This window comes from Melozone crissalis, unplaced genomic scaffold, assembly GCF_028551555.1.
Source record: "Melozone crissalis strain CALT ecotype California unplaced genomic scaffold, PUWL_Pcris_2 ptg000018l_1, whole genome shotgun sequence".
NCBI classification, from domain to species: Eukaryota; Metazoa; Chordata; class Aves; order Passeriformes; family Passerellidae; genus Melozone; species Melozone crissalis.
The window spans coordinates 5,007,025-5,034,647 of NW_026535796.1; the positions used below are offsets into that span (position 1 = coordinate 5,007,025).

Sequence of the window (27,623 nt, forward strand, 5' to 3'; positions counted from 1 at the left end):
GGATTGGGAGGAGCTACATTTTTTTTGAGAGATATACACACAAAATCCATAATCATATTCTTTTACAAGTCATTCATTAGTGTAATGTTTAATGCTTCCACAAGATGCAAAAGATAAACATCATGTAACTCAGGCACAGAAAGAAAAAGCAGTTTTTACAGACACCTTTTCAGACTTAGATTTTAACTAGGCAAAGAGAACAGAAATGTTTAGCCACGCATAAAGAACAATGATATGAGACAATAAGGTGGCTCTGGGCTGTGAAAAAAAAAAGAAAAGTATTCTCCAGTAGCAGAGAAAATGTTTTAAGTTTGCTAAAGTAACAGAACAGAAAGAATTGTTCAGGTTGTAAACATCAAATAACCGTAATTAACCATTTCAGGTTGAAAGTATAAAATGCTTTTGAACCAACAGATTTAAGGAAGCCTTGAATAATGTTTGAGCCTCTCTCCTAATGAAGCAAAGAGTAAGTAGGATGTTCTTCCATCCTACAGCAGTACTTACCCAGCTGCCACCTGCAGTGATGTTCTTCCAGCCCCTGAGTCAAACCAGCTGTGTTCTAACCGGGTTTGACCTCAGCACAGCTGGGGGGATCAGTCACTGCCCTGTCCTGCACTGGTGTCTGTGTGTACAGCAGTGACTTGTGCTGCATCTGTCTTTCCATTCCAGCCACAGCCTGAGCCCTCAAGGTTACTCTGAACAGCCTCACATTAGTACAAAAGTGAAACTTTCAAAAAACAAGGCAAAGCTTAAGAACTGAACTTGGCAATCAGTAACATTTGCCCAATTAAAGGATGACCAGGAGAAATGTAGTAGTGGAAGCTTGAAAGGATGTCTGTTTATATTTCCCAAATATAATGCTATAAGCCCAATTTCCCCTTAAAAGCAGCACACAAGAAAGCACAGAAAGCAGAACTTGTGGTCATGATCACTTATGTGTTACTGTGGTTATTGTCAGAATCACAGTTACTGTTCATTCACTGGATATGCAAATCCAGCTGGTTTTTTTTTTCAATAACAGCTACAGACCTATTAGAACCTGAGGTAAGGGAAGCTGAAAAGGTATTCAATATATACACAAATTTGGTGTAATTTTAAGGAAACTAAAAAAACATGTAAGTGACAACAAAAGCAGGACTAATAGGTGAAACTACCCAAGTAAAGCAATGTTTATCTGATGGCAATACTTAAAATTGAAATTCTTCATACCAAGCATGTTGCTTATTTAGCCTGGATGCAGATGTTTTTTCCAAATAATGTTATGTTGATAACAGTTTATTAAGAAGTTGTATTGATGAAAACAAGACATTTGCATTTGATGCAGCTGAACAGCTTAAACCACTTTCTCAGACTTCATCCTAAACAAATGACACCAATCCTGAGACTGCATTCTGTGAGCTGCTGAAGTTCCCAACAGTGAGGCCAACAGGGGCTGCTGACTGAGAACTTGGGACAATTTTACTCTCATACAGCTGGACAGCACAGTGTGGTTTCACATGATTTTTAGGGGTACAAGAAATACAAAATGTGGCACATTGCAGACAGGATGGGGCACTGAAGAGCAGAAGTCAAATTCCCACCACTTGTCTGCAGCCCTGGTTTTGGATGAAAAGCCTCTGCAATCACTGCAGCTCCCTCTGCATGTCATTGGCTAACTGTGATGGTCAGTGGATGGCCAGAGCTCTCCCTCTTGTGCCTTGGACTCCCTCAGAGCAGCCTTAATTCCAGGCTGCTTCCTGACATCTTTAGGTTTATCTGTCTCTTGGGGTGTTCTTGCAAGGCTGCACAGCTATAGGAGGTGATAAGGAATTCATCCTCCCCCTGCTTTAGTGCCATTTCCTTGCACAGGAGAGGGGCCTGGCCTAGGAAATACAAGTGGCACAAGACATCTGGCTGAGCACAACATGCAGGGTTCAAAGGCAGGTGAACCTTGATGGGCCAGTATCAGTTACTGGCTTTTTATGCATTAATGCTGAATGCCTATTTGAAGAAGCCCAGTGTCCCAATGCAGGATATTAGACAGCCATAACCCTGGGCTCAGATCCTGCCTCAGGGACTGGAGGCCTTTGAGCTGAGTTGCTCTGCTGGACCCACAGGCATCCACACCCTCTGCTTCCCCAGCCTCGAGTCTTTTTTGGTGTGAAACTGTGTGCAGCTTCCACAATACATAGCTGCCATCATGTTATCACCTTTAATCCTTTCTGAAGTACTGTGTCATAAAGATGATGAAACAGAAAAAAGACTGAAAGTGATAAATACTCCAGTAGCTGTATTTTACTAACCACTTCCTCATAAACAGATAGTTTAACATAACATACCATGATTTGAAATGACAGATTTCAAGTGGGCTGGCTTCTGTATAAATAGACAGCTTGACTTCCCATTCAGCTGTAGTTGACTAAAATACAGACTAAAACAAATGTGTAAAAATATGTCAGAAGTAGGACCAGAACCAGGTCTGGCGTTTCTACCACTGATTCATAAGAACACTTCCCTTTTTCAAGTAAAAAATTTCTCTTTACATGCAACCAGAATTATCTGCATAAATTTCTAAGTAATTTGAATGGGCATATCCACATATTCCCATTACAAAGCAATAAAAAAGTGTTCTCAACTTTCAAGGCAAAATTTTCTTGATGTAATTGAATTCATTACAATCTATAATAGTAATTTTGACACGATGTTTTCCATTTGCTAGATTAAAAAGCATTCATCTGCTGTTCTTCACTGACATCATACATAACAACAGCAATTAATTAGTCATTGAACAAGATTACCCAATGTTGCTTTTTCTTGTTTTCCAATGTAACTGCTGAAACATTGAATTAAAAACTGTATCAGAACACCTTCCAGAATGAAAGGGCAGCCTCAAAATTCTGCACCCCATAAAAACTGGTAATGAAAAAAAAGGTTAAACTTAAAAGTGTTAAAAGCCATGACTGGTACTGAGACTTGCAGAACCAACTCAGGTGGGCGCGTGCTGTCAGCATCTGTGGGATCCTCAGGTGCACAGCACAGCTGCTCTACAGATACTCTTTCTGGTTTCCCAGGCTACGCAGCAGGGCACAGTTAAGACAGTATGAAACAAATAGTACATAATTCTAGAGTTTGCATTTAATATTTACAGCAATCTTAAAAAGCCTAATGTTCGTAGAAACCGAAATCTTTGCAACGAGAATAACGCAGTAACAGGTGGTGGCAAACGCTGTTTACCTTCCACAGATACTCCCTTTGTCTCTGTACTGTTCAGTTATGTCTCTGTAGCATCAAAGACAGGCGATTTGAGGTTAATTAGCATCTTATCCTGCTTAAGAGGAACACATTCTGGTTTCTCTGGGTTTGTAACTACTTGGACAGACTAGAAATATCTTCTGTTCTCATGGCATCAGCCAGGAAGCTGAGTTCATTGCACAGAGTCTCGTACCTGAAGGCCATCCGGATCTGGGCGACATTTGTCTTTCGAATGTCATTTCCCTCAGGCCCTTCCTTGCAATAATTCACCCCTAAGAATTTCTGCTTTTCCTGTGAACGGGATTAAAAGTCAAAAGGAAGAAGTCAGTTCAACTGCTTTGACTTATTGCAGAAATAAGTGTTAGCTGAATGAGTCCAGCACAAGTGAAAAGAGCAGTTTCAACCAGCTGGCCGTTGAACTCTTCCTCAGAGTCTTAACCAGTTTAGGAGATTTTAAGGCCAAAGTTTATCCATATAATCACTGAAAAGTACACTCAGTCTGGCTTGCTAAAACCCTCTGTGTTAGCGTTCAGCCTTCACTGCCACATCTTGCATGTGAGAGGGCGAAAAGAGGCTTAGGTCTCTTCTGTTGGTTAAATGTCACACAAGAGGAAAATGAGTAGTTGTCAGCAGGGAATACTGGAAGCAACAGAATATACTCATGAAGCCCTTTCAAATACCAGTTCCTTCAGAGAAATGTTCAAAAGTGACACAGAAGAAAGAACGGTCTAAAGTAAGTCCTAAAGAAAGCCTTGGCTCTATAGAATTTTAAAGCCAAAAGGGAATTTAATCTAATCTGATAGCCTATCTAAACCAGAATATTTTCTGTAGTACTCCCTTTTAAGTAAAAAACCATGTCTTACTTATGACAGGCAGTTTGTTTTTACTTAATGCTAAGACATGGTGCAGAAAATCACTGGCAGAAGGATATCACCCAAATAATTAAAAGTTTGTGACTGGAAGGACAACTGAGTATAAACAGACATCTGGTCTCTCTACGTATTTTAAGAATTCCAAAACAAAGCTAATGGGGAAAAGTAATATTAATACTTTACTTGTAATGTAAGACTGCACAGCAGATAGTTTGTGACTATTTATGGAAAAGAGGACAGAAATGAGCCCAAATACATCACTCAGCACCTGCTATTCAGTGCTCAGACTATTGACTTCTGGGTTCCTGCTTGCCTTAATATTCACAGGAGAGGTTTTCCAGCCATACTTACCTTATCTGACAATCCACTCTGTAGAACACTGTTTCTTGCTATTTCACACAAGTCACACGTGCTTAGTTTCCACACCTGAGCTGCAATAGCATATTCTTCCATGAGAGCTTCCTGCAGCACCAAAATACATTTGAGATTAAATTATATGTAAATAAGATCTAAATGGGGATACGAACTCATTACTAGTAAGGATTTTATACATGTATTTAGACAGCTGTGAAAAATTAGAAGTTTGAAACTTTAAAATCACAACTACTATGAAAAGAATTGTTCATTTCAAATTTCCCAAGGACTACTGGTTAATAATTAATAGGCATTGGGTATCCAGTTAGCTTAGTCTAAGAAATTGCAGCCTGCAGTCCAGATCCTTGGAGGCATTTCTTAGGCAGTTCCAAAGGAGCCCCCAGGGTGCACAAACCCCCTGGAGCACCCAGTTGTAAAGCCTGAGTGATTTTGCACACGGACAGGTAGCAGGGCAATTTCTCGCTCCGGCCCTGCCCCGCGGGGCGGGCGGGTGTGGCCCTGGCGGGCTGGCCCAGCCCAGGACGGTGCATGCTCCGTGTGACTGCAGCCATGTCCCGGCCGGCAGCGGCTCCGTGCCCCGGGCCAAGGCTAGCGGGGCTCGGCTTGTCCTGGGACACGGAGCTGAGCGAAGGGCACAGCTCAGATCGGTGCCAGCCACAAACCAGGGCATTGCAGCCAGTGACCAGGCACTCCTGTCCTGCCAGGCCACCCAAGGGCAGGAATCTGTTCCAGCTTACTGAGCAAGCAGCTCGTGTGTCATCATGAGATTCCACATCGTGTTTTTGTTATGTACTTCCCCAGACTTATTAGAGTAAGGAAACTGGACTTTCCTGGCACTCTAGAGGATTGTTTATGAAGGCTCAAACCTTCCTTCAGCCTCATCCTTCATTTTATACTTCAACAGCCAACACTGAAGAGGCAAGAGTACAAAAGAAACATAATTAGGAAATCAGACATTTCCTTCTGAAGCCTAGCAGTGAGTAGTAGACAGAGAATGAGGAGGGAGAATGAATGAAGTGACTGAAAGGCATGACATTATGTCCTAAGCAATGAAATAAAACAACTTTCAGGTCATTCTGGACCCTTGTGGTGCTGTTGCCAAATTCAAAGCTGGTGCTTTTTGCAATTCCTACCTTTGTGTAATGAAACTGCATAGGATCATCTGTGGAGAGGGAGACGTGCAGGCCCTTATGGAGAAATTCCCGTAGCGGATTTTTGGAGTACTCCAGGAATAGGCTGTTGTTACTAAGTGGGGACATAGCAATGGGTATTTGTGCAAGATAATACAGATACTGGAGGACAGGACTCTGAAAAACAAAACAGAGTCAGCATTTAATGGTACTATGAGATAATGGAAAAGAGAAGGACTTCCCTTGGATAAAATGGAAACAGCAATACAGGGGGAAAACTTAAGATCAAAAAAATTAGGTTGACCATGACTTCTCCAGGAAATATTTAAAAGTCTGAATTTTATATCTTACTGATCTTTATAAAAATAATTTATGTTCTTAAATATAGTCTGTTTAAAAATACAATGACTACTATTACTGTAGATTAGTAAGTGTATATATGACCATTATGGGCATTGCATTTGATATCAGCTGCTTATCAGCCCCAAAACCTGAAAGGCACAGAAGATAAATGGGGAAGAACTGCTAAGCAATTTTTTATTTCCAAAGCTCTAGTCCAATAGATAAATTTTAGGAGCAAAAGAAGTTTTAAGTTATGACAAGTCATGTGTTGCTGTTGTACACAATATAAATAATCTGTGATCACATCATCTTTATGACTGTTTTGCCTTAGCCAACCTATGAACCTCACAAGTGCCTTTATTAATGTTACTATTATTACAACCTGCTATGCCATCTTATCACACCAGGCCATGCAAGAGAGAGGGAAGAGGAGAATGCTTTGGTCACACACTGCTTTAGTGCTATTCTGTCTGGGTCTAATTTTATGAATTATTATTCTTGAGCATAGTATCAGACATGATTTTAGGTGTATTTTTTCTTTGTTCTTGGTTACGTTGAAGAATACAGAGAATTTTCCAGCATTAACCAGAAAAAACTCACTTATAAAGGAACTCCTGAAAAATTACAGTAAACTCAGTACAAGTCTGCCACCCACTGACCAATTATTTTAATTATGAAACAGTGCCCTGAGGATAGGATGAGTGATGGTTTTCATTAACTAATGTGCCAGGAACAGCATTTGCTCTGTCATAAAACATTTGTTCTATCTAGAATATTATTGTGTCAAACAGCTATGTTGCATTTCTTGATCAAAATAATCAAATCCTTAAAGAACTTCTGAAAGAACCCTGAAGTACAGAAATGCCAATCAGAGAAAATGACCTTTGTCCCCATAGAGAAAAAATGAGAGCTTTCCTTAACTTCTTCTGGGACTAAACCAGGGAGCAGTAGCAAGTCTAAAGTTTTAAATTTTGTTCACATAATTTTAACTCTGCTTGGAGTATCCAAAAATGGGTGCTGCCAAGTCTTTGAGATATCTGAACAGTTGTTCTTCCTTCCCTGTGAAGACAAAGCTGTCTTTTTGTACCTAAGGAACAGGAAGTTCAGTAAAGCTTATTTATTTCATTGAATCATGAAATAGTTTGGTTTATAAGGAAGTTCAAATGAGCTTATTTATTTCACTGAATCTTGAAATAGTTTAATTTGTAAGGGACCTTAGAGATCATCTGGTTCCAATCCCCAGCAGTGTGAAGAGACACCTCCCACTGGACCAGGTGGCTCAAAGCCTCATCCAACCTGGCTTTGAACACTCCCAGGGATGGGGCAGTGACAGCTTCTGGGCAACCTGTGCCAGGGCCTCATCATCCTCACAGTAAAGAATTTCTTCCTAAAATCTCATCTAAACCTACTCTCTTTCAACTCCCCCTTGTCCTGTCACTACCTGCCCTTGCAAAAAATCCCTCTCCAGCTCTCTTGTAACCCCCATTTAGCTACTGGAAGGTCTCCCTGGAGCCTTCACTTTTCCAGGCTGCACAACCCCAATGCTCTCAGCCTTTCCTCACAGGAGAGGTGCTCCAGCCCTCTGAACATCTTCATGGCCTCCTCTGCACTCCCTCCAGCAGGTCCACGTGTTCTGGTGTTGAGGGGGTCTGGGTCGAGTTTCTGACCAAACTGAAGAGTTACTTGTGCCTTGCTAAGAAAGTGAACTAATGAAAAATGCCCATTTGGTGCTTTCTGTTTGAACCAGTGATGGATGTCTGAGCACACAGTGATTAGTTTAGGAGCAATACCTTTTTCAGGAGCAATCCATGAGAGATGTTGTCTGCTGTCAGAAAGGCAGAAACAAGGTGTGTGATAGACCCAGCTTCTCCACAGTGAGGTCGAAACAGGAAGGTGCACATGCCTCTTTCCCTGAAGAGATTAAAAGCAAGTTTCACTTAAAAGAAAGCACTGTTCTTTATCTATTTGGCATATAACTGCCAGTAATAGGTAGATTTAAAAAGAAGAAAATTAAGTTATATATTCTCATACAGTTTGATGTGACATCTACCCGGTTCTGCCTGTAGTGGGCTGCTCAAAAGGGCAGTTCCTTCTGCCACCAGACATATTTGTGTCTTCTTGCCTTCCCCAGTTACATCTCATTTAGCAACTGTCTACCCACTGGCTGAACAGCTACTGAATGGATTTCAGTGGAGTGAACTGACAGATGGAAAATTCAGTAAACCCATGCAACCCGTGGCTGCAGAATTCCTGCTTCAAAATGAGGGAAGAAGGGGAAGCACATTGCCAAGAGTTAGCTAACAGTACCTAGTGTGATCAGAGCCTGCCATCTCACCAGGTTTAGTGTAGCATAAAACCACACCTTCAGAAACAGGTGATCTAGGAATGTTAGTTATTACACCAGACTCCCACTGTAATTTCTAGAATTACTGAATTATTACCTGCATTAAAAGTGATGCTGGGTTTGAGATCACAATGGACCCTGTTACTCAGTGCAGACAAATGTCCCACAAATATTTGGAGATATTCAAAACAGAATTTCAACAAGGAGTGTTAGAATATAAGGCAATTCTAGGGTGGAAGTCAGTAACATTGCTCCTGATGTGAGGATGTAATCCATCCTTGCTGATATTACCAAAGATATAAAACAGTCTTGTCAGGGCTGTGTTGACTCAAGCACTTAGATTAACAGGGTGAACAGTTAGTGACTCATTGGTGAGTTCTGTCAGTATCTCAGCTGTAAGGAATATTTAATGATTATCTGGGGGCATTTTAATACAGTAGTCAAAATGATCTTGAGGTAAAAAAGAAATGCATTAGTTCTGGCAGAATCTGTCTTTGGAACAGAAAAAGCATGTAGACTACAGAGAATGTAAAGGAAGTCAGGAGAAAGGGATGACTTTCCTGCAGCTACCTGCTGTGTGTCCTTTTCATTATAGAATTAAAACAGCTACACCTGATTGTTGCACATATGAGGTAATTTGAGGTGGGTGTTTGCATTATGAGTTTTGATCAAATAGGATGATTAAAAATGCTTGAAGTAGCAGTGGGAGAGAAGAAATAACATTTTGAATGCTAACTTGGATAAAACTGTAAAATGACAAATCTGTGCACCTTCTATAAGAAAATCCAAAAATGTTTTCTGAATAACTAAAATAATCTAAATAACGAAATGAAGTGAACCAAATCCTTTCAGGGTAAGTGATGACACTCTCACACTAGTGGATAACCTCACTGCCTTGGCTGGAGCTGTGCAGGTCAATGAGTCAGCTGCAAATTTAGCAATATAACCTCACATTGAATTTCAGGCATTCCTGAGCCTGATGCCAAAATCTGCTCTGACAGGCTGATGTCACGTAACTCTGCATTACTTGCGTAGACATTTGTCCTAAAGTTGTAAAACTGAGTTGAGTCAAGAAGCCTGCTAAAGGAAGTTAGCTGGATGTGCAGTTTGTAATTGTGTCCTACTTGGTCTGTCTTAATTCAGCAGCCCCTAAGCCAGTGTGCCACAATATTACTTTGTGTCTCAAGTTACCAGGAGATAGCCAGGCACCAAGAGGCAGGTGCACTGCATTTGGGAATCTGCTGCAAAGCCAAGCAAAGGGCAGTGAGTGGGTTTTGTGGGGTTTCTTTTGTTTAATTTGGTATATGCAGTTTTAAGGAGTTAAAAACCCCCAAAACACACAAAAATATCAAACCAAGACCTTAATCTGATGCCTCTACACCTTCTGAATTCTTTGTTTGAATTAATTCTATCATTAGTATTTTCAAAATATCTCAAGTACTCAACTCTGTAATTCAAAATAACCCTTGCTTCAGAAGATCTGTAATCTAGACACTGAAATTCTGAGAGAAAGATACTGATTTTCTGGGAGCTTGTAAAGTACAAAAGTGTCTACTTACCTTCTAAGGTTGTTTAGCAACATGATGTTGACATACATATAATATAAATAATAGCTATATGGGGGATTCTTCTCACTGGTCCAGAGGTCAGGGTTAAGGCTCTTGTCAGAGAACATATGGCCACTGTGTTTGGATTCATCATCAACACTGTCAAAGCCAGTCACCTGGTGGGAGAAGAAATTCCCAGAAATAAGAGGCTTCAAGAAGCAAACTTCAGTGCCACTTACTCTTGCTTCAGGACTTGTTTGAACAAGCATCCAGTCCCTCCTCCTTCATTTCCATCCCTATCCTAGCAGTCCTGCTGCTCTGCATCCTACCATACCATGCACACAGCAGGAATAACATGTTTTGTCAAAGTTTTACCCATTTTTTTTCTCCTGAGACAAACAGGAAGCCTGGGTGCACAAAAGCCTTCAGGCTCCTGTGGGGGTTTGCAGAGCTGCATAACTCCCTAAGATCCAGACTAGAATCCTTTGAACTCATCTGCTGTCTTTGATAAGCAGCTGGAAGCAAGAGGTTCCCAGCAAACCTCAGAGCTGTGATCTGAGGCACACTCAGAAATGTCTGTGTTAACCTTGTCCCAGCAGCAACATCCCACTTCTCTCCTGAGATCCATCACAGTCCACACAAAGCTTCCTTACAGCTGCCTCCTTCTTGGAGGCCAGTTCAGAATCAGCTCAAAGTGCCCATCCTGGATGATGATGCACAAGAGCATGTAAACATTTTTGGTCATTAATGAAAGGACAAATAAGCAGCTGCTGAGCTGTTTCTGAGGAAATAAACAGGTTATGTGACAATAGGACCTCACACAGATTTGTGCTAAATTATGTGTCAGGGCTTTGAATCAATAATAACACAAGCAATCTGTGGAGAAGGAAACTTTTTTAGTGTATGGAAACAGAAAAAGAGCAGTAGAGGATCCATTTCATATGAGAAGGAAAACCCAAACATACTTACATATTTGAGGAATAGGTGCAATTCTTTGTGGTCTTTGGGATTGATTGTTGCTTCAAATAAAGGTACAAAGATGTTCTCCAACATCTTCCCAAAACTAGGCAGAATATTTTTGGACCTAAATATGTCACTGAAGGGGAAAAAATAGACACATTCTTTAATAAGCTTGTATTGTCCTTCACTTTTGTATTTTCTGTTATTTGTGTACATTCTAGAGCTTCAGTTCCACCAGGATTCAGAAATTCAAAGTTTATGTCAGGGTAGATTGTCTCTGTGCTCTGTTTCATCCAGGCTCTACTGAAGCTCTCAAGTGCTCCAAAAATAGAGACAGCATGCAGGGGCAGATGCTGCCTCAGAGCAGTGACCCTGTCCTTCACAGACATCCAGTTACTACCAGGGAAGATAATGAGCCACCTCTCATGAAGGATTCTGTTTCCTAAAGCTGTAACTACTCCAAATGAAAGCAGAACACTGTGCTCTGGTGAGCCTCAGAAATAAGGGATAGTACTTCCATGTACCACTAGGTGCAGGGCTTATTCCAAGTGCTGACTGTGCCACGCATGTCAGAAATTGCCATGTAAGAAACTGAAGGAGAGAAACTTTCTCCCCAGTGAAAAGCACACTCTGGGGGATATATGTGACTGTGACAGCTCCTTCTCTACTCATACCCCAACTGAGACTTTTCAAAACATGAAGCTCAGCTATTAAGTCTGACAAAATTATCAGGGGAGACTGTATTACAACACACAGTATTGGAAACAAAGAAATAAAGTCCCAAAGGAAGCTTAAAAACTGAAAAGATCTGACAGGGATTTAAGTTTGGAAATCATCAGTCTGGGTTGTTTCCAAGTTCACTGTCATTTAGTCACTAAACTTGATGATAACAATTTGACAGAGCATTTTCTACTCCTTCACGGAATTCAAGAGTTGATTTATTCTTATTACTAAACTGTATTTTAATTAGCCTTTGAATGCAGCTTGATTTCACCCAGTTGTAATTTTTGGTTTCAAAGTCTTCAGACCTACAAATAATTCACAGTAGTTTTGAATTGCTTCATAAAGAGTAGATTCAATCCCCATCTCCTGTCTTCCACCCCCAGACTGTCAGGAAAACTGCACCAATGGTCAAAAATAAATCTCCCAAGCTATTGCTTATAAATAGAACTACAGGACAGCTAATAAGCCATCTAAATATTATCAGAAATTAAGTCAGTGGTATGATTTCAAACTATTAAGATTACCAAGAGCTCCTGATTACTTACTAGATTCTGGGAACCTGAATTATCCAGCGCATATTAGGGGAATAAACTTTATGCTTAATGAACCATTTTGCCAAGTTCAGCCATTCATCTGGAGACCGTCCATAAATGGATAAGCGAGGTTCTGTGTACTGGTACTTACTTTCTTCTAGTTCACGGGCTACTTCCTAGTAAGTAATAAATATATTTGCTTTAATATGGACACTGAGATCATTTACAGCTAGAAATATATGTATCATTGCATTTTCCTCAGAGCAGACATAACTGTATTGGCATCCTTTAAAGATAAAGGGAATCTCTTGTCTTTCAATCTGTTCTTTTATTTTAGGCATCTAAATACTCTACTGGCAAGCTAGCTCAAATATCACGTGAATATAACTTAACTGTACATATAACTGGGAATAACTCTAACACCTCCTTTTAAAGGACAATGTTCTTCTGCAGTCCTTACTAAAACCTCTGTCAAACCTACTTTTAAGAGAGAAAAATCAGAATTAGACTATTTAAACTATAGCAAACATCTACATAAAATACAATGGAGAACAATGGAGAATCTGACCCACAATCTATGGTAGCAAGTAGTTTTACAGCAATTAATTTTAGACAATACTTCTGTATATTCAAGAAGAGTTGACATTTACTACATTACAAAAACTACTAATTTTTTTGTTATAAGAAATTAATTTGAAGCCTGTTGTATGCATGTGCAGATGCAGATTTATGCAGAGGCACTTCCCTAGCAGCTCCTTCCCTAGCAACTATCAGTAACCAAATAAATCCTAACAAAATACTAAACCAGTGAATTGACCCTCAGCTTCTCTCCATTAGTTTAAAACTACCCACAACTCAGCTTTGAACTCATACACAGTTTATGTGTACGTTTCTACCTCATAAAACTGTTCAGAAAGCAGCAGGAGTTGGCTTAGCAGAGGTCTTCCTCTGAGGAATTGCTGGAGCAAGCCCAATACTTGGAATCACTTAACCATACTGTTAGGTCCGTATGCAATTATGACAAATCTATTACAAACCTTCATTTCTCTACAGCTGGAAAAGCTTGAAACTTATTTACCTTGACCATCCGAGCAAAATATTCACCACCAATATAATTCTCAGTCTTCAAATACAAATCCCTCAGCTCACTGGCACCAACTGGATTGTACTTGGAATTGAATTTGTCAAATCGATGGAATGTTTGACGTCCCTGGAGGACGAAAAAAACCCAAATAACCATAGTTTTAAGAACACACAATAGTTCATAAATCAAATTGCCCAGCTTTAAAAGGCACAGAAAAGAAAAATCCTGTGATAACTTCTTTCAAACATGCACTGTAATACATGAAGTCAAATTCTGATTTAGTAAGTTATCATGCAAACATTGTAGGAACTAGAATTTTACACTTGGAAAACGTAGCTTTTTCCCATTTGTTTTGTCATTTCACTAGACTTACTGCATGGACATCTAAAGAGTCTACAGTGAGGTCATAGGGGTCCATGTGAAGGCTTTCGAAGACTTGCTTTAAAGTCATCTTCTTGCCTTTTTTCTCTGCAACAGTCCTGTGGGGCTCCGTTTGATACGTGTGCTTAATAAACCTCAGTAAGTGCTTCTGGTTCATGCAGGCAGCAGCATGGATATGAGTGTCAACCTGAAATCAAAAGGTTATTTATGCTTATCATCCATCTACATAGACTTAATTAGCAAAGTATCTATGTCACTGACAACAGTAAAGCCTTATAAAATATTCCTTAAGAAACAAATGGTTTAGTGCCTAAGCAAATCAAAATGTTTCAGAACCCTGAGATTTTGATTTTGGTTGAATTAGTCAGTAAGGAGAACTGTAAGTAAAGTAGCCCTCAATTAGTAGTTTCCTATTTAAATAGGAACATTTTCAACAAGATACATTCTAAGTGCTAATCACTGACCCTGGGTTCAGATTAAACTTGATATTCCTTAAAGGACACTCTGACCCCTTAGTATCCTTTTATTTCATTAATGAATCAACAATGCCTCTCTAATTGTACACTGTGGTTATAACTATCCTCATTGACTGAAGGGACTTGGAATTCTCAGCCGTTTCCAAAAGCAGAATTCATTTTTTCAATGATATTTCAACCATATGAGACATCTTAGGTCACTAGTACTGAAGAATATTCATCTGAGATTTTTGTCACCATTTTTTCCAAGTTTAATTATAATACAGCAACTCATAACACTGACAGACTGTTCAGATCTTTTTTCTTAGACATCTCTTCACACTCTAAGGGGAGTGCAAATTCACAGAAGGGCTGAGAGTACTCCTTCAGGTTTTGTTGACAAATAAAGTATTGACAAGAAACAAATTATTTCCACAGGTCTTCTTTGCTTTTGCTCAGAAGCTTGCACTGCTACCTGAGCAGCCTCTATTGGAACACAAACCAAAGAAACAACTCACAAGATATGAGGGTGGGTTGTCATGTAATTTTTCCCTGTGTAAGTCCTTAGTTAACACTAAAAGAACTTCTCAAATAAAGCAAACACTCTGATAAGCCAGCTATAAGGAGCCACTGAACCTAAATGTCTGAAGGGACTCTCATGCAGGATTCCTCTGTCCAGGAAACTGCAAACATGGACAGGAATAAAGTGAGCCCAACACATTCCCCTTTGTGCAGTGACTCTGCAGTTTCACATTCTGCCAACAGAACTAATCAACATCCTTATCTGCTTTTAAGGATCAGCAGGAAACACATCACAGAGCACATGAATAAGCCACCCTCCTGCAGTGTAAACCTGAGTTTATGCCATGATATCCAGGCCACAGGAATGCCACTGCTTCACTTGACACCTGGAGTCATTTTATTTGCATGTTATATATACACAAATTGTTGCAGGTTCACCCTGTGAATGTCAGTAGCATAAATAAAGACCAGGACATAAAACTGAATCCTAAACATTTAATTGTTAATCACTGTCTAATTCAAATATACCAGGCACATTAAAGCTAAATGAAAAAGCAAGAAACATATTGCTGTCTCAAAGTACAGAGCAAAATGTACATTATTAATGCACAGGAAACAATGATGTGTATAAACAGTAAACACACCTCCACACAATGTATTCTCACTCTCCTCAGAGTACTTGTATAGACATTTGAGCCCAAGTGCATTTTATACATGTGCTTACTCAGGTTAATAAATATTCTCTGGGTTAGGCACTAATGTTGTTTACTGTAAACTCTTCCTGGAGCAGTGAAATACTACTGGGCTTGGTCAACTTGTTCAGTGAACAGCAGTTACCAGCTTTAAATGCTAATGAAAAGGAAGTCATAAACAGAGAATACAGGTGCAGGGACCCTGAAAAAGTGTAGTTTACTGAATTTCAGAATGCAGTAGTTCCAGTAGTGGCTCAGCTACTGGAATTAATGAGTCCTGAAAAAAGTCAGAACAAACAAGACACAGCACTTCCTCCTTATGTAAATCAGCATGAATTCATTACTGTTAGGAGGACAAGGATGGAAAGCAAGGAGGCTTTTTGTTTCTTTTGTTTGCTTGTGTGCAAAGATCACATTGCTTTTAAAATCCTGCTTCCTGTTGAGAAATAATTCTCTAGAGTGTGCCTTTGCTGTTCAGTAAGCTCCTGTGACATCTTCTCCAGTCCCCACAAACACATCACACACAGCCCTAGAGCTGAGCTAACCACAGTAGGTTTATTCTGAGAACAAGGATCTGCCTTAATATATATAGCTTTGGGGTTTTTTTACCTCTTCCTCCTCCTTCAACCTAAACATGCATATCCGCCAAAAGTTGAGACCTTTCTGGAATCTCCTTCATGCTTTTTCCAGAGAATATTCACTACTTTAGCTACCTTTTTTTACTACCCAGTATAATTTGACCTTTAAGAAAGCAGCAACTTCGGTTATAAAAAGTCATAGAAGACTCAAGTCTAAAGTCATAAGAGTGCCACACAGCTTTTCTTCCCTATTGTATTTTTAGCATAAATGCAACTTTTTGGAAGGTTTTAAGGACTTGAGCTTTGAACTACCCTAGCACATATTTAGTGTGCATGCTCTTGTACATTTTTACTATGCAGGGTGCAATCCTACCTAAGTGAAGTATCTGAACACAGAATCCTCAGGCAGAGCTTAAGTGGGCTGATTTGGTTAGGCAGGTTATTGTCATTATCGTTATTATTATGTGAAATGTTATAATGCTAAAATATTGTTGCTAATTTTATTGCTATTTATTATGAAAGGCTTCTACTAAAACAATTTGAACAGACTGAATTCATACAAGTCTGACAAATACCCCCTCTGCCTCCTTCCTCCCCCCCAAAAAAGACAAAGCCACTCCCAGTTTAAGATGTTACTATTTTGTTCCTCATACAATACATAAAATAAGCTGATGCTTTTCTGGACCATGAGTAACACAGCCCCACCAAAAGGTTTATTTGTTTCTATTTGCAAACATTCTCCTTCCATTTTCAAATTCACTTTAGTGCCATTCCAGCCCAGTTTCTCCTTAGTGGAAAAAAACCCCGGCTGCATTCCCTTAACCAGACTTCCTGTTGCACTGCTTATTGTCCCCTCCCCCAGCAGAAAACCTTTCTCTCAAGGTCACATTAATCTTCCATGGAAAGAAAAACAGAATGACTGACAGAAGCCTGTCATTGAACACAGTATTATACCCTCAGTGAACTCACCCTTGTAACAAAAGGAAACAGTTGTTTACATAAAGGTTAAATTCTTGTAATTCCATCATTCAAGTGATGGTGGACATCAGCTCATCAGCTTCCTTGCACTTAAACGATGGTAGAATTCCCTTCACTCAGCAATTCTCCATGTAATGAAGCCAGGCTTTCTTTCTCTGCAGATTCCTACTGTGTACAACTTACAGCTTGAAGGAGTTCTCCTTGCCCTCCTCATCTAAGCAGCACTAGCCTCCCTCAGCCACTCTGCCTCCTCCCTTTTCTTCCTGCATTCCTCTCCTCTTTACTTCCACTGTCACTCAGATCTCCACAAAAGCTCCATCTCAGATCTGTTTTATGGATGCTTGTCTGTGCATATCACAGACAGTGCTGCACTGAATTGAGCATATGAGCTAGATTCAGAGTGATAAATACAGCAAAAAGAAATGCCAAGGCCAGCCCTTTTAATAACACTGAACTTCTCCAGGGCATGGATTAGTAGCATCCACAGCTGTAAACTGCCACATTTTCTAAAAACATACACTTTCATTTGTAAATACTTCTAACCCAATAGCTCTGGGCTGCATGAATTGGACACTGAATCCTCTGCAGGCTTCAGTGCTGATGTGAAGGGGAATCATTCCTCATCCCACTGCTAGGTTCCCTGCTCGTCAATACATTCATACTGCATCAGCTTTTCTGATAGGATGCAAAGCTTTATACAGTGGGATTGATTTTCTCCTTGCAGTTCTTTAACAGGCAGGAGAGACAGAGGCACAAAATAAAAACTCTGTCCTCAGGTAGTGCAGGAATGCTCCTGGCAGCAGAAATAGTCCCTAGAGCTGTGCAGCGCTCCTTGGGAGCTTGTCTAATTCGTATTTATGCCATGCAGAGCAACCTAGAAACCAGGAGAGATGAGAAGAGGATCCCTGCATATCCAGCTTCTTCTTCTATCATCTGGCTGCAGAATCCAATCTGAGTGTTTGTATTCACACAAATACAGAAATACACTGCTGTGAAGAGAAAATCTCCTGTTCTTTTAATTACTGAAAGAGAGAGGAAAAGCTTTCTTTATAGTCTCAACAAAATTTTTGCATCATAATCATTGGTGCCTTTACAATTGATTGTATTTTGTGCTCACTTGCAAGACTGAGGGTAGAGACAAGAATTTGCCTCAGCATCTCTGCAAGGCAGGAGGGGAGAAGCAGCACTCAGAGCTCTGAAAGCACAACAGCATAACAGCTTTGCTGCCAGCTAACAGTGGCAAGGCACCTTTTCATGTCATGCTGAAGGGACATTCCCTTTGGATCTGATGCTAACCCCTAAGTCTTCACATTCACTGTCATTTATATGATGAAACTATTTCATCACCTAAGTCAGTTAAGTAGCTACTGGGGGAAACAAAAGAAACCAAAAAAAAAAGCAAACTTAGAATCAATCAAAGCTCAGAGAAGATGAGGTATAGGTTCACTGTTCACTCACAAGGCTTGTAATCAAATGTTTAAAAAGCAGACATCTGCTAATTTCATTCAGTATTTTTTGAGATCTATAGGATTTAGTAGCATTTAAGGCCACTCAAACTTTCCTTCTTACAAGTACAACTAGCGGTATTTCAACTCTGTGGTCATAAAAAGCAGCTAGAATTTACTTCCTCTTTGTCTAACCAATAATTAAAAAAATAAAAATTCAGTTGCAACACCCTCATCCAGTGGATGTCACAGCAGCTGTTGCAATGACATTCAGTGAGCATTCAGTAGGGCTGCAAATGCAGAAACTGCATTCTCCCACGCACAGCTTCCCACACAAGGTTGGGCACCTGCACTAGTGAGCCTGCAGGCAGGAAGGTGACGTGTAAAAGTCACTGCTAGGACATATCCTCAGGTCTAGTTTGCTGACACACTGAAACAGTGGCTATAGAAAGAAAGAATATCCAAAGAGGCTTAGGATGGGATTTTTGTCATCTTTAGAAACTGTATCAAAGCTATTTGCAGTGAAGGACACCTGCAATTCAGTACATGGATATCCATTACAAAAGTAGCAAATAATGTTAGGTAAAAAAATCTCTTGGCATCACAAAAAAAAAAAAAAAAAAAAAAAAAAAGTGCCTGCTTTGAATTATCTGAGCTGTTTGGCACAGAGGTCTACAGGAAGCCCATCTCAAACAAACCTCACATATAGGACAAGACACTCTGGGGTACACAAACACAACCTCAGTTCTGAGTTTCTGTACCATAGAGCTAAACTCTTGTTCCTTCATTTCATTCTTCATGCAGGCAGTGCTACGTGGAAAATGTGTGTTGCCTGCACTTTGCTGTGCATCAGCTGGAGGACGTGAGGAATCCTGCTGATGACAGACTCAAGAGTCTCCTCTAAAGTTAGTGTTTTCTTCACAGACAGCTGTTCACCTTCTGTGGAGAGCCAAGGGCAGCCAGCCACACTGTCTCACCACCTGTGGGTTCTTGTCTGTCTACAGAAATACCTGTGTCCTTAGTAAAGGGCAATTTTCCAGGTCCAGCTTGCAAAACTATGCAAAACGTATCTTGGGCTGCATTCCAGTTAAGTTCAATATGCAAGATATAAACATGCATGTCCCTTATTTAAGATGAGCCTTGTCTTGGGTTTTAAGAATAGATGATCTCACTGGAGGAAAACTCCTATTAAATCAGGAAAAAAGTGGGGAAGGGGGCAGGAGGCAGGGGAAAGCCAGTAATGGTTGGTTGTCATGCTAGCAATTGTTCCTGGCCAGCCTTCTACTGCACCTTTCTAAATGCAGCAGTACATGTTCACTGACTGACCTTGCCACTCCATTCATATCTGTTCTAATTTTGGCATTTTCCAGCCATTATTTTGGCTCTTTCATATAAGCGGATTGTACCAGGACTTCCACACTTGTGTCTGAGGGATGTGATACACAACTTCACCAACAGCCTTTGGGAAGGTGAATCCTGTTCCTTCCTTTCCTTGTGAGCAGTAAGCACTTAGGATTGACTTAACAGAGAGACATCTTGAAAACATATGCTGAGAAGTGTGGCTTTCAAATGTTTCACTACTGATACTGTTATTAACAAGGAAGCACTCCAAGGAAGGTACAGTTCCAAACATTACTGGGGTTAGCAAGACACAGGGAAAAAAGAAGATCATCTGGGGGCTAACAAGGTGTCTACAATGCAGTTTCCTTTCCAGAAAAATACTACTTGTGAGCTTGCTTCACAAAAATACTTTAGGCAAGATGAACTGTGTGCAGGAATTTCTCAAGCAGTACCTGGCAGTAGTAATGGTCTCTGGCACAGCAGAGCAGGCTGGTTCCTGCTCTCTGGAACGTGCTCATTGCCAGAGGGGAAGCAACATGCATTCTGGGCTTTTGAGCAATATTAATCCTTTTCTAGAGTGGCTTATTCAACAGCAGGTAATTAAAAAATAATTAAGATATGCCCAGAGACATTGAACATTTGCTTCTAGATCAAAAGCTGAACTTAGCAAGTACAATCCTGTTAATTACAACTTCGCACTAATCAAACTGATTGTGGTAGTCACCTAATCCACACCTCTGCATGTCTCAGTCACCATGTGTTTTATTATTAAAGTTTCTGTCAGCTACTGAAGTGTTTTCTCTCAATGTGGCACGTAGCAAATGTCTTTCCAGGGTTATGCAAGAAAACTGTCAGGCTGGGAGCTGAGTCTCTGCCACCTGAGTGCATTAGCTGACAGATCTCCCATTCATACATTTAACAGTCAGAAGGGTGAAATCCATTAGAACTTACCTGACAACTCATCTGCTTCCACGCTTGTGATGGACTCTGGGACAGTTTATTACCACAACACTAGCCAGCAAACACACTGGGCATTATAGGGAAAAGCCAAGAGGACTTTTTGATGAACTAGTGCTAACCAAAACGTAACAAGAAGGATTAGTAAACCCTGAAGTTGCAAAATAGGGAATTACCTCTTCCAGTTGTGTAGAGAAACAATGCAAAATGGACCCAAAGTGGTTAAAACCACCAGCAACAACTGTGAAGGAATTTCACCTATCAAAATGAAGCAGTAACTCCAGTAACTTCCTCTCCACTTCAGGAAAGGGAAGCAGCCTAACACTGTTGCTTCCATGCTTTGAAGGGAATGCAGCCCCCTTGGGTGTCAGGAAATATGTCAGGAAATTAAATCAGCTCCTTGATTCCCCTACCTGTCTCCTCATTATAGCCCAGTGTATCTCAGAGGGAGCCAAGAATACAACTCAGATAATCTTTTTACTTAATATATCAGAGACTTTTTTTACCAGATACTGATGGCAGCATGAACCCGCAGTTTAGTTTCTGTGGGAGGTCTTTTGACATGTATTTAAACATCTATTTTCAATATGAAATGAAATTATCATCTAAAATCTATACAGCTGTTCCTACTACAGTCTAGTAGGATGTACCTACATGAAAGCAGAAAAATGCACTTGAATGTCTTTGAGTTCATTACAATTAATTAAACCTCCATAAGGATATTTTTATTCATAATCCAAGTGAGCTTCATTTGCTTAACTCTGTTTCACTCTTTTAAAGCAATCTACACACAATTAAGCCCCTTTGATTCTGAGTAAATAAACAAATTAGTTTAGCATAATCCAATTAACCCACGCACATTCAAGTTCATTTTCCTGGAGAGCTCCCATGTAGAAAAACATTAACATTCTTAAAATAACTTAATTCAGTTGAGTGGTATGCACACACTACTTTGTGCATGTCATCTACACCTCCCATAAGAAAAGCAAAACTGCTGGAACTCCTACTAAAACCAGTGTCATGCCTTCAATCCTTGTCACACTTACCTTTCTCACATTATAAAAGTCTCGATGGGGATTACTCTTCAGTTCTTTAAATTCCGACATCTCATTTAACATCTCGTGTAAGCTAAATTTGGATTCTAAAAAGTTAAGCCTCCGATGACAATATGTTTTTCTGAAAAAGAAAACACAAAAATGAACTGTAACTTAAAACTGGTTGTATTTCACATTCAAAAAGAACATCAGAGTTTCCACAGTAAAAACAAAGTTGGGGTGTTTTAGGAGGTCCAAAACAGATCCATTCTTTTTATCCTACTGGTTAACAAATATGTAAGCCAATTTCAGACCAAAGTTATTAGTGAAATCTCAAACAGAACTCTACATAACCACGTTATGTCCTTCAACTTGTCCAAGTATTCATCACTATAACTGTGCATAAGCTGCAGTCCTTTTAGTAATAATGACCAAAGCATGAAACCTATAATCAAATGGATGGCAATTGCAACTTCTCTAAAATGGTACCTCCAACAGAACAATCTTCTTATATATAACAGAAACAACTTGTCATCCAGCCTTACTCATAATGAATTTTTTTTAATCCTCCAAATTTATTTGCTTTTTCAATTTAATGTGAGAAGCCAAGATAAGATCCAATATGCTTTCATCTTTCATGCCTTGAGAACATATATGTTGTGTAGAAATACTTTTTTCCAAAATAATTTCTTGTGCCCTTTATAGAAAATATGCTTTTTTGTTCCTGCTTGCCTACTCAGAGCTCCATCTTCACTTTCATCTTCTGTCATGTTTCTCCTTCTATTTTTAACCAATGACATGGTTTTTCTCTTCACCATCTGTCAATTCTTATTGACTCCACAATATTTTGGTAGCACTGTTAATGTAATAGCCTTCTTATTCCTGCATTATTGTTGCCAATCTCTCCTCAATAGAACACAAATCCCATTATGGTTTTGGAAGCCTGTTTCAAACCCAGTGTCACAGAACCCAATACTAATCAAGACCTGTTTGTCCATGCAGAAAGTCTGTTAAATCATACTGTTGTCAAAAGAGCACAAGCCTGAGGAGTAGGGGTCAGATTTCATCCCTTTACCAGCAGCAAAGATTAAAGAACAATGGTTCCTGATCTCTGAGCAGCCCCACACGTGATGGGCATAAATGACAGGAAAGCACTTGCTGCAAACAGCTAAACAATACCAAAAGAAGAGCTTCTGCAACAGGATTATGGGAAAGACCTTTTACTTTTGGGTTGTGCACATTTATCAGAGAGTGTGGACAAGTCTGCAAAAGCTTACTCTGAATTAGTGAAAGGAGCAGGTGACTGACCTACATTCACCACAATGCTGAGTGTTCTGACTTGTCCTACTACAGCCCCTCTTACTTAGGGCTTGCTGTTACAACTGTGAGGTCTAAGGCTTCAGTGCAAACTGCAGAAGGGCCTTCAGCATGACTCTTGTTTCTGGTTTTTCCCCTCATCCTCTTATCTTCATTGTCTGTCTGGGAATGTAACACCCTGTAAGTGGAATGTATTTGCCCATTGCTCTGTAACCAAAGCCCGGCACTGATTTGGGGCTGATAAGGCTGGCAGAAGCACAGGAGCTGGCTCCTGAGGAAAGGCTTAGGGAATGGGCCAGCCTTGTTCTGCCGCTGTCACTGCACGAGGCAGACAGACTGACAGACAGGGGAAAGAATGCACCAGGTGGGGGCTAACTGGCCACAGTGTCAGTGATGATCTCTCCCAGGCAAAGGATCAGCAATGCAGTGCTGGCACACAGGGCAAATAGCTCAGAACAGTTCAGGTTCCTGCTTAGTTCCATCCTAGAGTGGATTCTTTTCCTTTCCTGGTGTTGAGGCCATGAGAGGTGATGCTGTTTCCAATGCTCAGCCAGGAAGTAAACTTAAAACTGGATGCACGTGCTTTCATCATGCACTAGGCAAGGACATTGCTTTGTCATGAGTGTCACTGACTAAAACTCTACTATAGTTGTTGCATTTCTAGTTTTTACAGACTTCACAGGAATTTGGCGCTTCTGGGAAATTTTGGAGTTATTTTGATTGTGCATACATAGGTCAGTTTTGCAGCATATGAGCAGTTAATTAACATCTGGAACAAATCAGACAATATTTATGTTGCTGATGTGTAAGCTCTACATATGCAGGGTTTCTCTTCAAGCAGCCAGAGCAAAACAGACAGGAAGGAATTTAGGACAACTGTTTAAATACCTCAGGTTCAGCATAGGCCAAAACAAAATTAAATAAAAAAAAAAATAATTCAAGTTTCAGTTCCCGTGCTTCAAGAAGTTTGGGTCAGATTTCACTTGAATGGAAACTCTTGACCAATTTCTTGATGTTTTTCTGTTAACCCCTTTTTTGCCATGGTTGATGCTAAGAAACCAAAGAAATGAAAGGCAGCTATAGGTGGCATTGTATTTTTTCCTTTTTAAGATTTTTCATTGTGCATTAATGCTTGAGAAAGGCAAAACAAAACATTACTATAGAATGGGTATGCTGAGGAATTAAATGTCACAGAAGTGAGAAGCACTAAGCCACGGGTAAGCAGCAGCCTGAAGGGGCAGAGTAACAAAAGAGGAACATACGTGGGGCCATCTGCAATTAGAGCAAGAACGTGGCTCAGGTCAAGGGTGTAGGTCTGCAGGTCAGGATATGGCAAACTCCGAGGCTCATTGAGCTCCATCATCTCTTTGCTGTCATAAACAAAGGGAATGCCACCTTTCAGCTTGATAACATAATCCAAATTGTCTGGAGCATCATCCAGATTATAAGGATCTTCATTTTCTTCTGGCGGTGAATGGAAATCTGAAAACAAATTTACATTCCAGTTAGAAGAACTAACTTACACAAAAGGCAAAATAACTACAAAAAGAACTTCCTCTTTCTGTAAAGCTTAATTTCTAACAGATCTCAGTATTTTCATTAAAATCACATTCAGTTACTATAAAAATCTGCTGTTACAACAAAGCTTTTTTCTGACAGGCTTTAGTTGCAGCCCCTCTCTAAAGGGGCCTACCTTAATTCAAATGTTACATGTTATTAGAGTTCTCTGAACCAATGCATGCAGATTTAATGCTATTCTTTATTAACGTGTGTTGGAATGAGTTTGAAAATGAGTTGGCAGAAATATTTAAATTAGGATGGTTGAAGTACAGTTGAGATTTTTGAACAATAAAGTAGATGATGCCTTCAGACCCACATTCATTATTTTCTTTTCACATTCTGACTCACTGTAGCAATTTTGGAAGTTCGTATTTAAGCATAGAATCATTTGGGTTTGTTGTGTTTTGATTGGAGTTTTTAGTTTGTGGGGGTTGGTTTGTTTATATGTGGTTTTCTCGGGTGAGTGTTTTGTTTGAGGTTTTTTTAATCATTTTTTAATAGAATCAAGAAGCATAGAAGCCAAAAATTGTACAACACAAACCCAGTTTATCTCTTGGCCTTCTGATCATAAATAAAAATCACAAAGTACCAGAAGCACAATTGGGATTTGTTCAGTACAGCTTTGTAAAGCCTTTAAAAAGTTCACACACACTTCTAGGAGATTTAGCTAGTGTGAACACTCAAACATTGTTCATAACAGGAGTGACAATCACTTCTTTTACAACATCCTATTAAAGCAACCAGCACAAAGTGTCCTGACTGCATTTATATCAACTGAACTATATTCTTTGGCTCAGTCTTAAGGAGTTTCTTCTTTTACCTGTTCAGTTAAGCCACCACAGAAAAGTAATTACCAGTCCTTTTATTCATCTAGATCACCTGAATGTATGTTATAAACTGATACCATCCTTATCTCTAATATTCATTACTATCTAACTCAAACTTCTGCTAATTAAGACATTGTGTAACAAGATTTCATTTTTTGTGTTGCAAGTTTAAAATCATAACTGTAAGAAGGTTATTAACCTAATAATAACTTGGAAATATCTCCCTGGCAGCTGTTCCAAAATATCTTCCCTGTCTTGAATATTCAGTATACTGTCCTCTTTACACTCTTCCTGGAAAACAAACACTTGAAAACATATTTAGTCATCCTCTTTCAACCACTAAGCCAGTAATTGATTTAAAATGTCACTTCAACACTGAAAATCAGTTGTCAGCACCATGGACACATCTACAGTGGCCCATCTGTACACACCAAAGGTTGCTCCTCACAGCCTAATCCAGAAATGGGCAGTGCAAACAGTTTAATGCACAACCAAAGCTTTCAAGACACAACCCACCTAAGAGACAAAAATAATTTGTGACACACATAGTGGGGGAATATGTTCAACCTAATAAGCCTCGTTGAGAGATCAGTTTATTTACTCAGGCAGAATGCCCAACAAATATGACTCTACAGCTTCCAGTCTTGACCTGGCAAGTGTAGCCTGCCTGTGAAATTCCTGACTCAGGGCTTGCTAACTGCCATGTCTGTATCATGCTTCAATTTATGATGTAGATGAGCTCATCACCCCTTTTAGTTCCATATGCCAAGATGAGGAGGAATGACTTCACTTTAAACCACAGCCATACAGCTTTTTCCTGAGGGAGCATAAGCATGCTACTTAACATCCCATTTGCTTAGGAAATAAAGTAATCAATGAGAGTCTAGTCTTGGTTTTTAGGTTTTGACAGTTTCAAAGTTCCAAATTAGATACAGGATTTATAACTTAGGCCTGTTAGTGATTCTCCACTCAATAACAGAATAAATTACAAAGACAGTGAGAAGATATCATCACAAAAATACAACTTTCCTTTACTACAGTATTGCATGGATTTAATTCTGTATTTTAAAATAATGTTTGAATTTTTTAGAACATAATTGAATATTTTTAAAAGGGTATTCACCTGGATACACCTCATCTTCAACCTTCCATTTTTGATCCCTCATGCTGCACAGGTACTGAGATGTTGTTCTCGGGAAGCGATGGTAGGCAAGGCGTGAGTACTTCTCTCGGATGAGCAGAGCTTTTACCAGGCTCTTGGCAGCTTGTTCATAGTCATCCACTGTAACCTGGAAGGAAAACCAGGATAAACACTGGAAAAAATAGCAGTTCTAGCATGGAAGTGTGTGGGGCTTGACCATAAGGATCTTGCCCAAGGTGTCAGTAAGCCAGTGACAGAAGCAGAATCCAAAGACAATATACAAAACACAGAAAAATATTTTTATCCTACCATATATTACCTATTTACTGAACATCTGATTATGATGATTACGATTATTTTGATCCAATTTATTATTAAAAAGAGTATAAAACAACCTGACCTTCACTGTCTAACAAATCCCTGTATTCATAAAGCCATTTAGATTTTATTGCAGACTGCCATCATATTGGCATTTTACACTTGATGTACATATATGGGACCTTTTTTACACCCTCTAGATACAGAAAGTGGGAAAACAATAGTTTCTTACCCCTGCACAGTAGTCCCCACTAATTGAAACTCTCTGGAATTCTGGTACATCATATGGCACTTGGACTGGCACAAAAGCACTTGGAAGAACTGGCGTTGCAGGAGACAGCACAGGTTTGGCCGGTGGTGCTTTCCATTCCTGAGGTGGAATTTGTAATGACAAAGACTGGGATCTAATCATCTTGAAACTTTTCTTCCTAAGAATTCATGGTATAAAACATAAAATAAGCCATGGTATAAAACACTGAATACACTGGAAAACTGATTACAGCAAAGAAATCACCCCCTAGGAAATCTTACTAATGAAAAATACAACAGAAAAATGCTGATTTTTTCATACCACAGAAAAAACACTGCTCAGAAAGTACTTGTGCTTTTAGCTTCTCTGTATTGACATTTCACATGATCTACACCAGACACAATTGCATTTACCCTCTAGATGAGTTCAATGTGCCACAATTTATTTACAATCATTCTAAGATGCCCTAAGGTTTTTGTTTCACTTCTCACAACTTCAGTTTCAGCAGAAGTCACTGTGCAGAAGGAAAAGGTGATCACTGTGCTCTCTTTAGTAAGGGTCAATTCTTACACACTGACAGCATCAGAACTCATGAAGGATCAGACAGAAACAAGTCAATGTTACAAATGGAAATCGTTGTAAGTTATCATGCTGTTACACACACTTCCCATTCTTCCCAAAACTTG

The 27,623-nt window shown here is 39.7% G+C and overlaps 1 protein-coding gene across 2 annotated transcripts in view; it reads right to left on the minus strand.

Annotated features, from left to right (window-relative positions):
• Positions 1-57: 57 nt before the first annotated feature.
• Positions 58-27,623, minus strand: part of AMPD3 (adenosine monophosphate deaminase 3) — a 33,043-nt gene continuing 5,477 nt past the window's right edge. For both annotated transcript variants that reach the window (XM_054275934.1, XM_054275933.1), the window contains exons 3-15: positions 26,920-27,115; positions 26,352-26,517; positions 24,104-24,323; positions 21,537-21,666; positions 13,515-13,709; positions 13,136-13,267; positions 12,070-12,233; positions 10,811-10,937; positions 9,854-10,017; positions 7,741-7,861; positions 5,612-5,785; positions 4,455-4,565; positions 58-3,522 (exon numbers count right to left, since the gene is read on the minus strand). In XM_054275934.1, the coding sequence (XP_054131909.1) occupies positions 3,346-3,522; positions 4,455-4,565; positions 5,612-5,785; positions 7,741-7,861; positions 9,854-10,017; positions 10,811-10,937; positions 12,070-12,233; positions 13,136-13,267; positions 13,515-13,709; positions 21,537-21,666; positions 24,104-24,323; positions 26,352-26,517; positions 26,920-27,115 (2,077 nt within the window). In that variant the 3' untranslated portion in view covers positions 58-3,345. The remainder of the gene's footprint in view (positions 3,523-4,454; positions 4,566-5,611; positions 5,786-7,740; positions 7,862-9,853; positions 10,018-10,810; positions 10,938-12,069; positions 12,234-13,135; positions 13,268-13,514; positions 13,710-21,536; positions 21,667-24,103; positions 24,324-26,351; positions 26,518-26,919; positions 27,116-27,623) is intronic.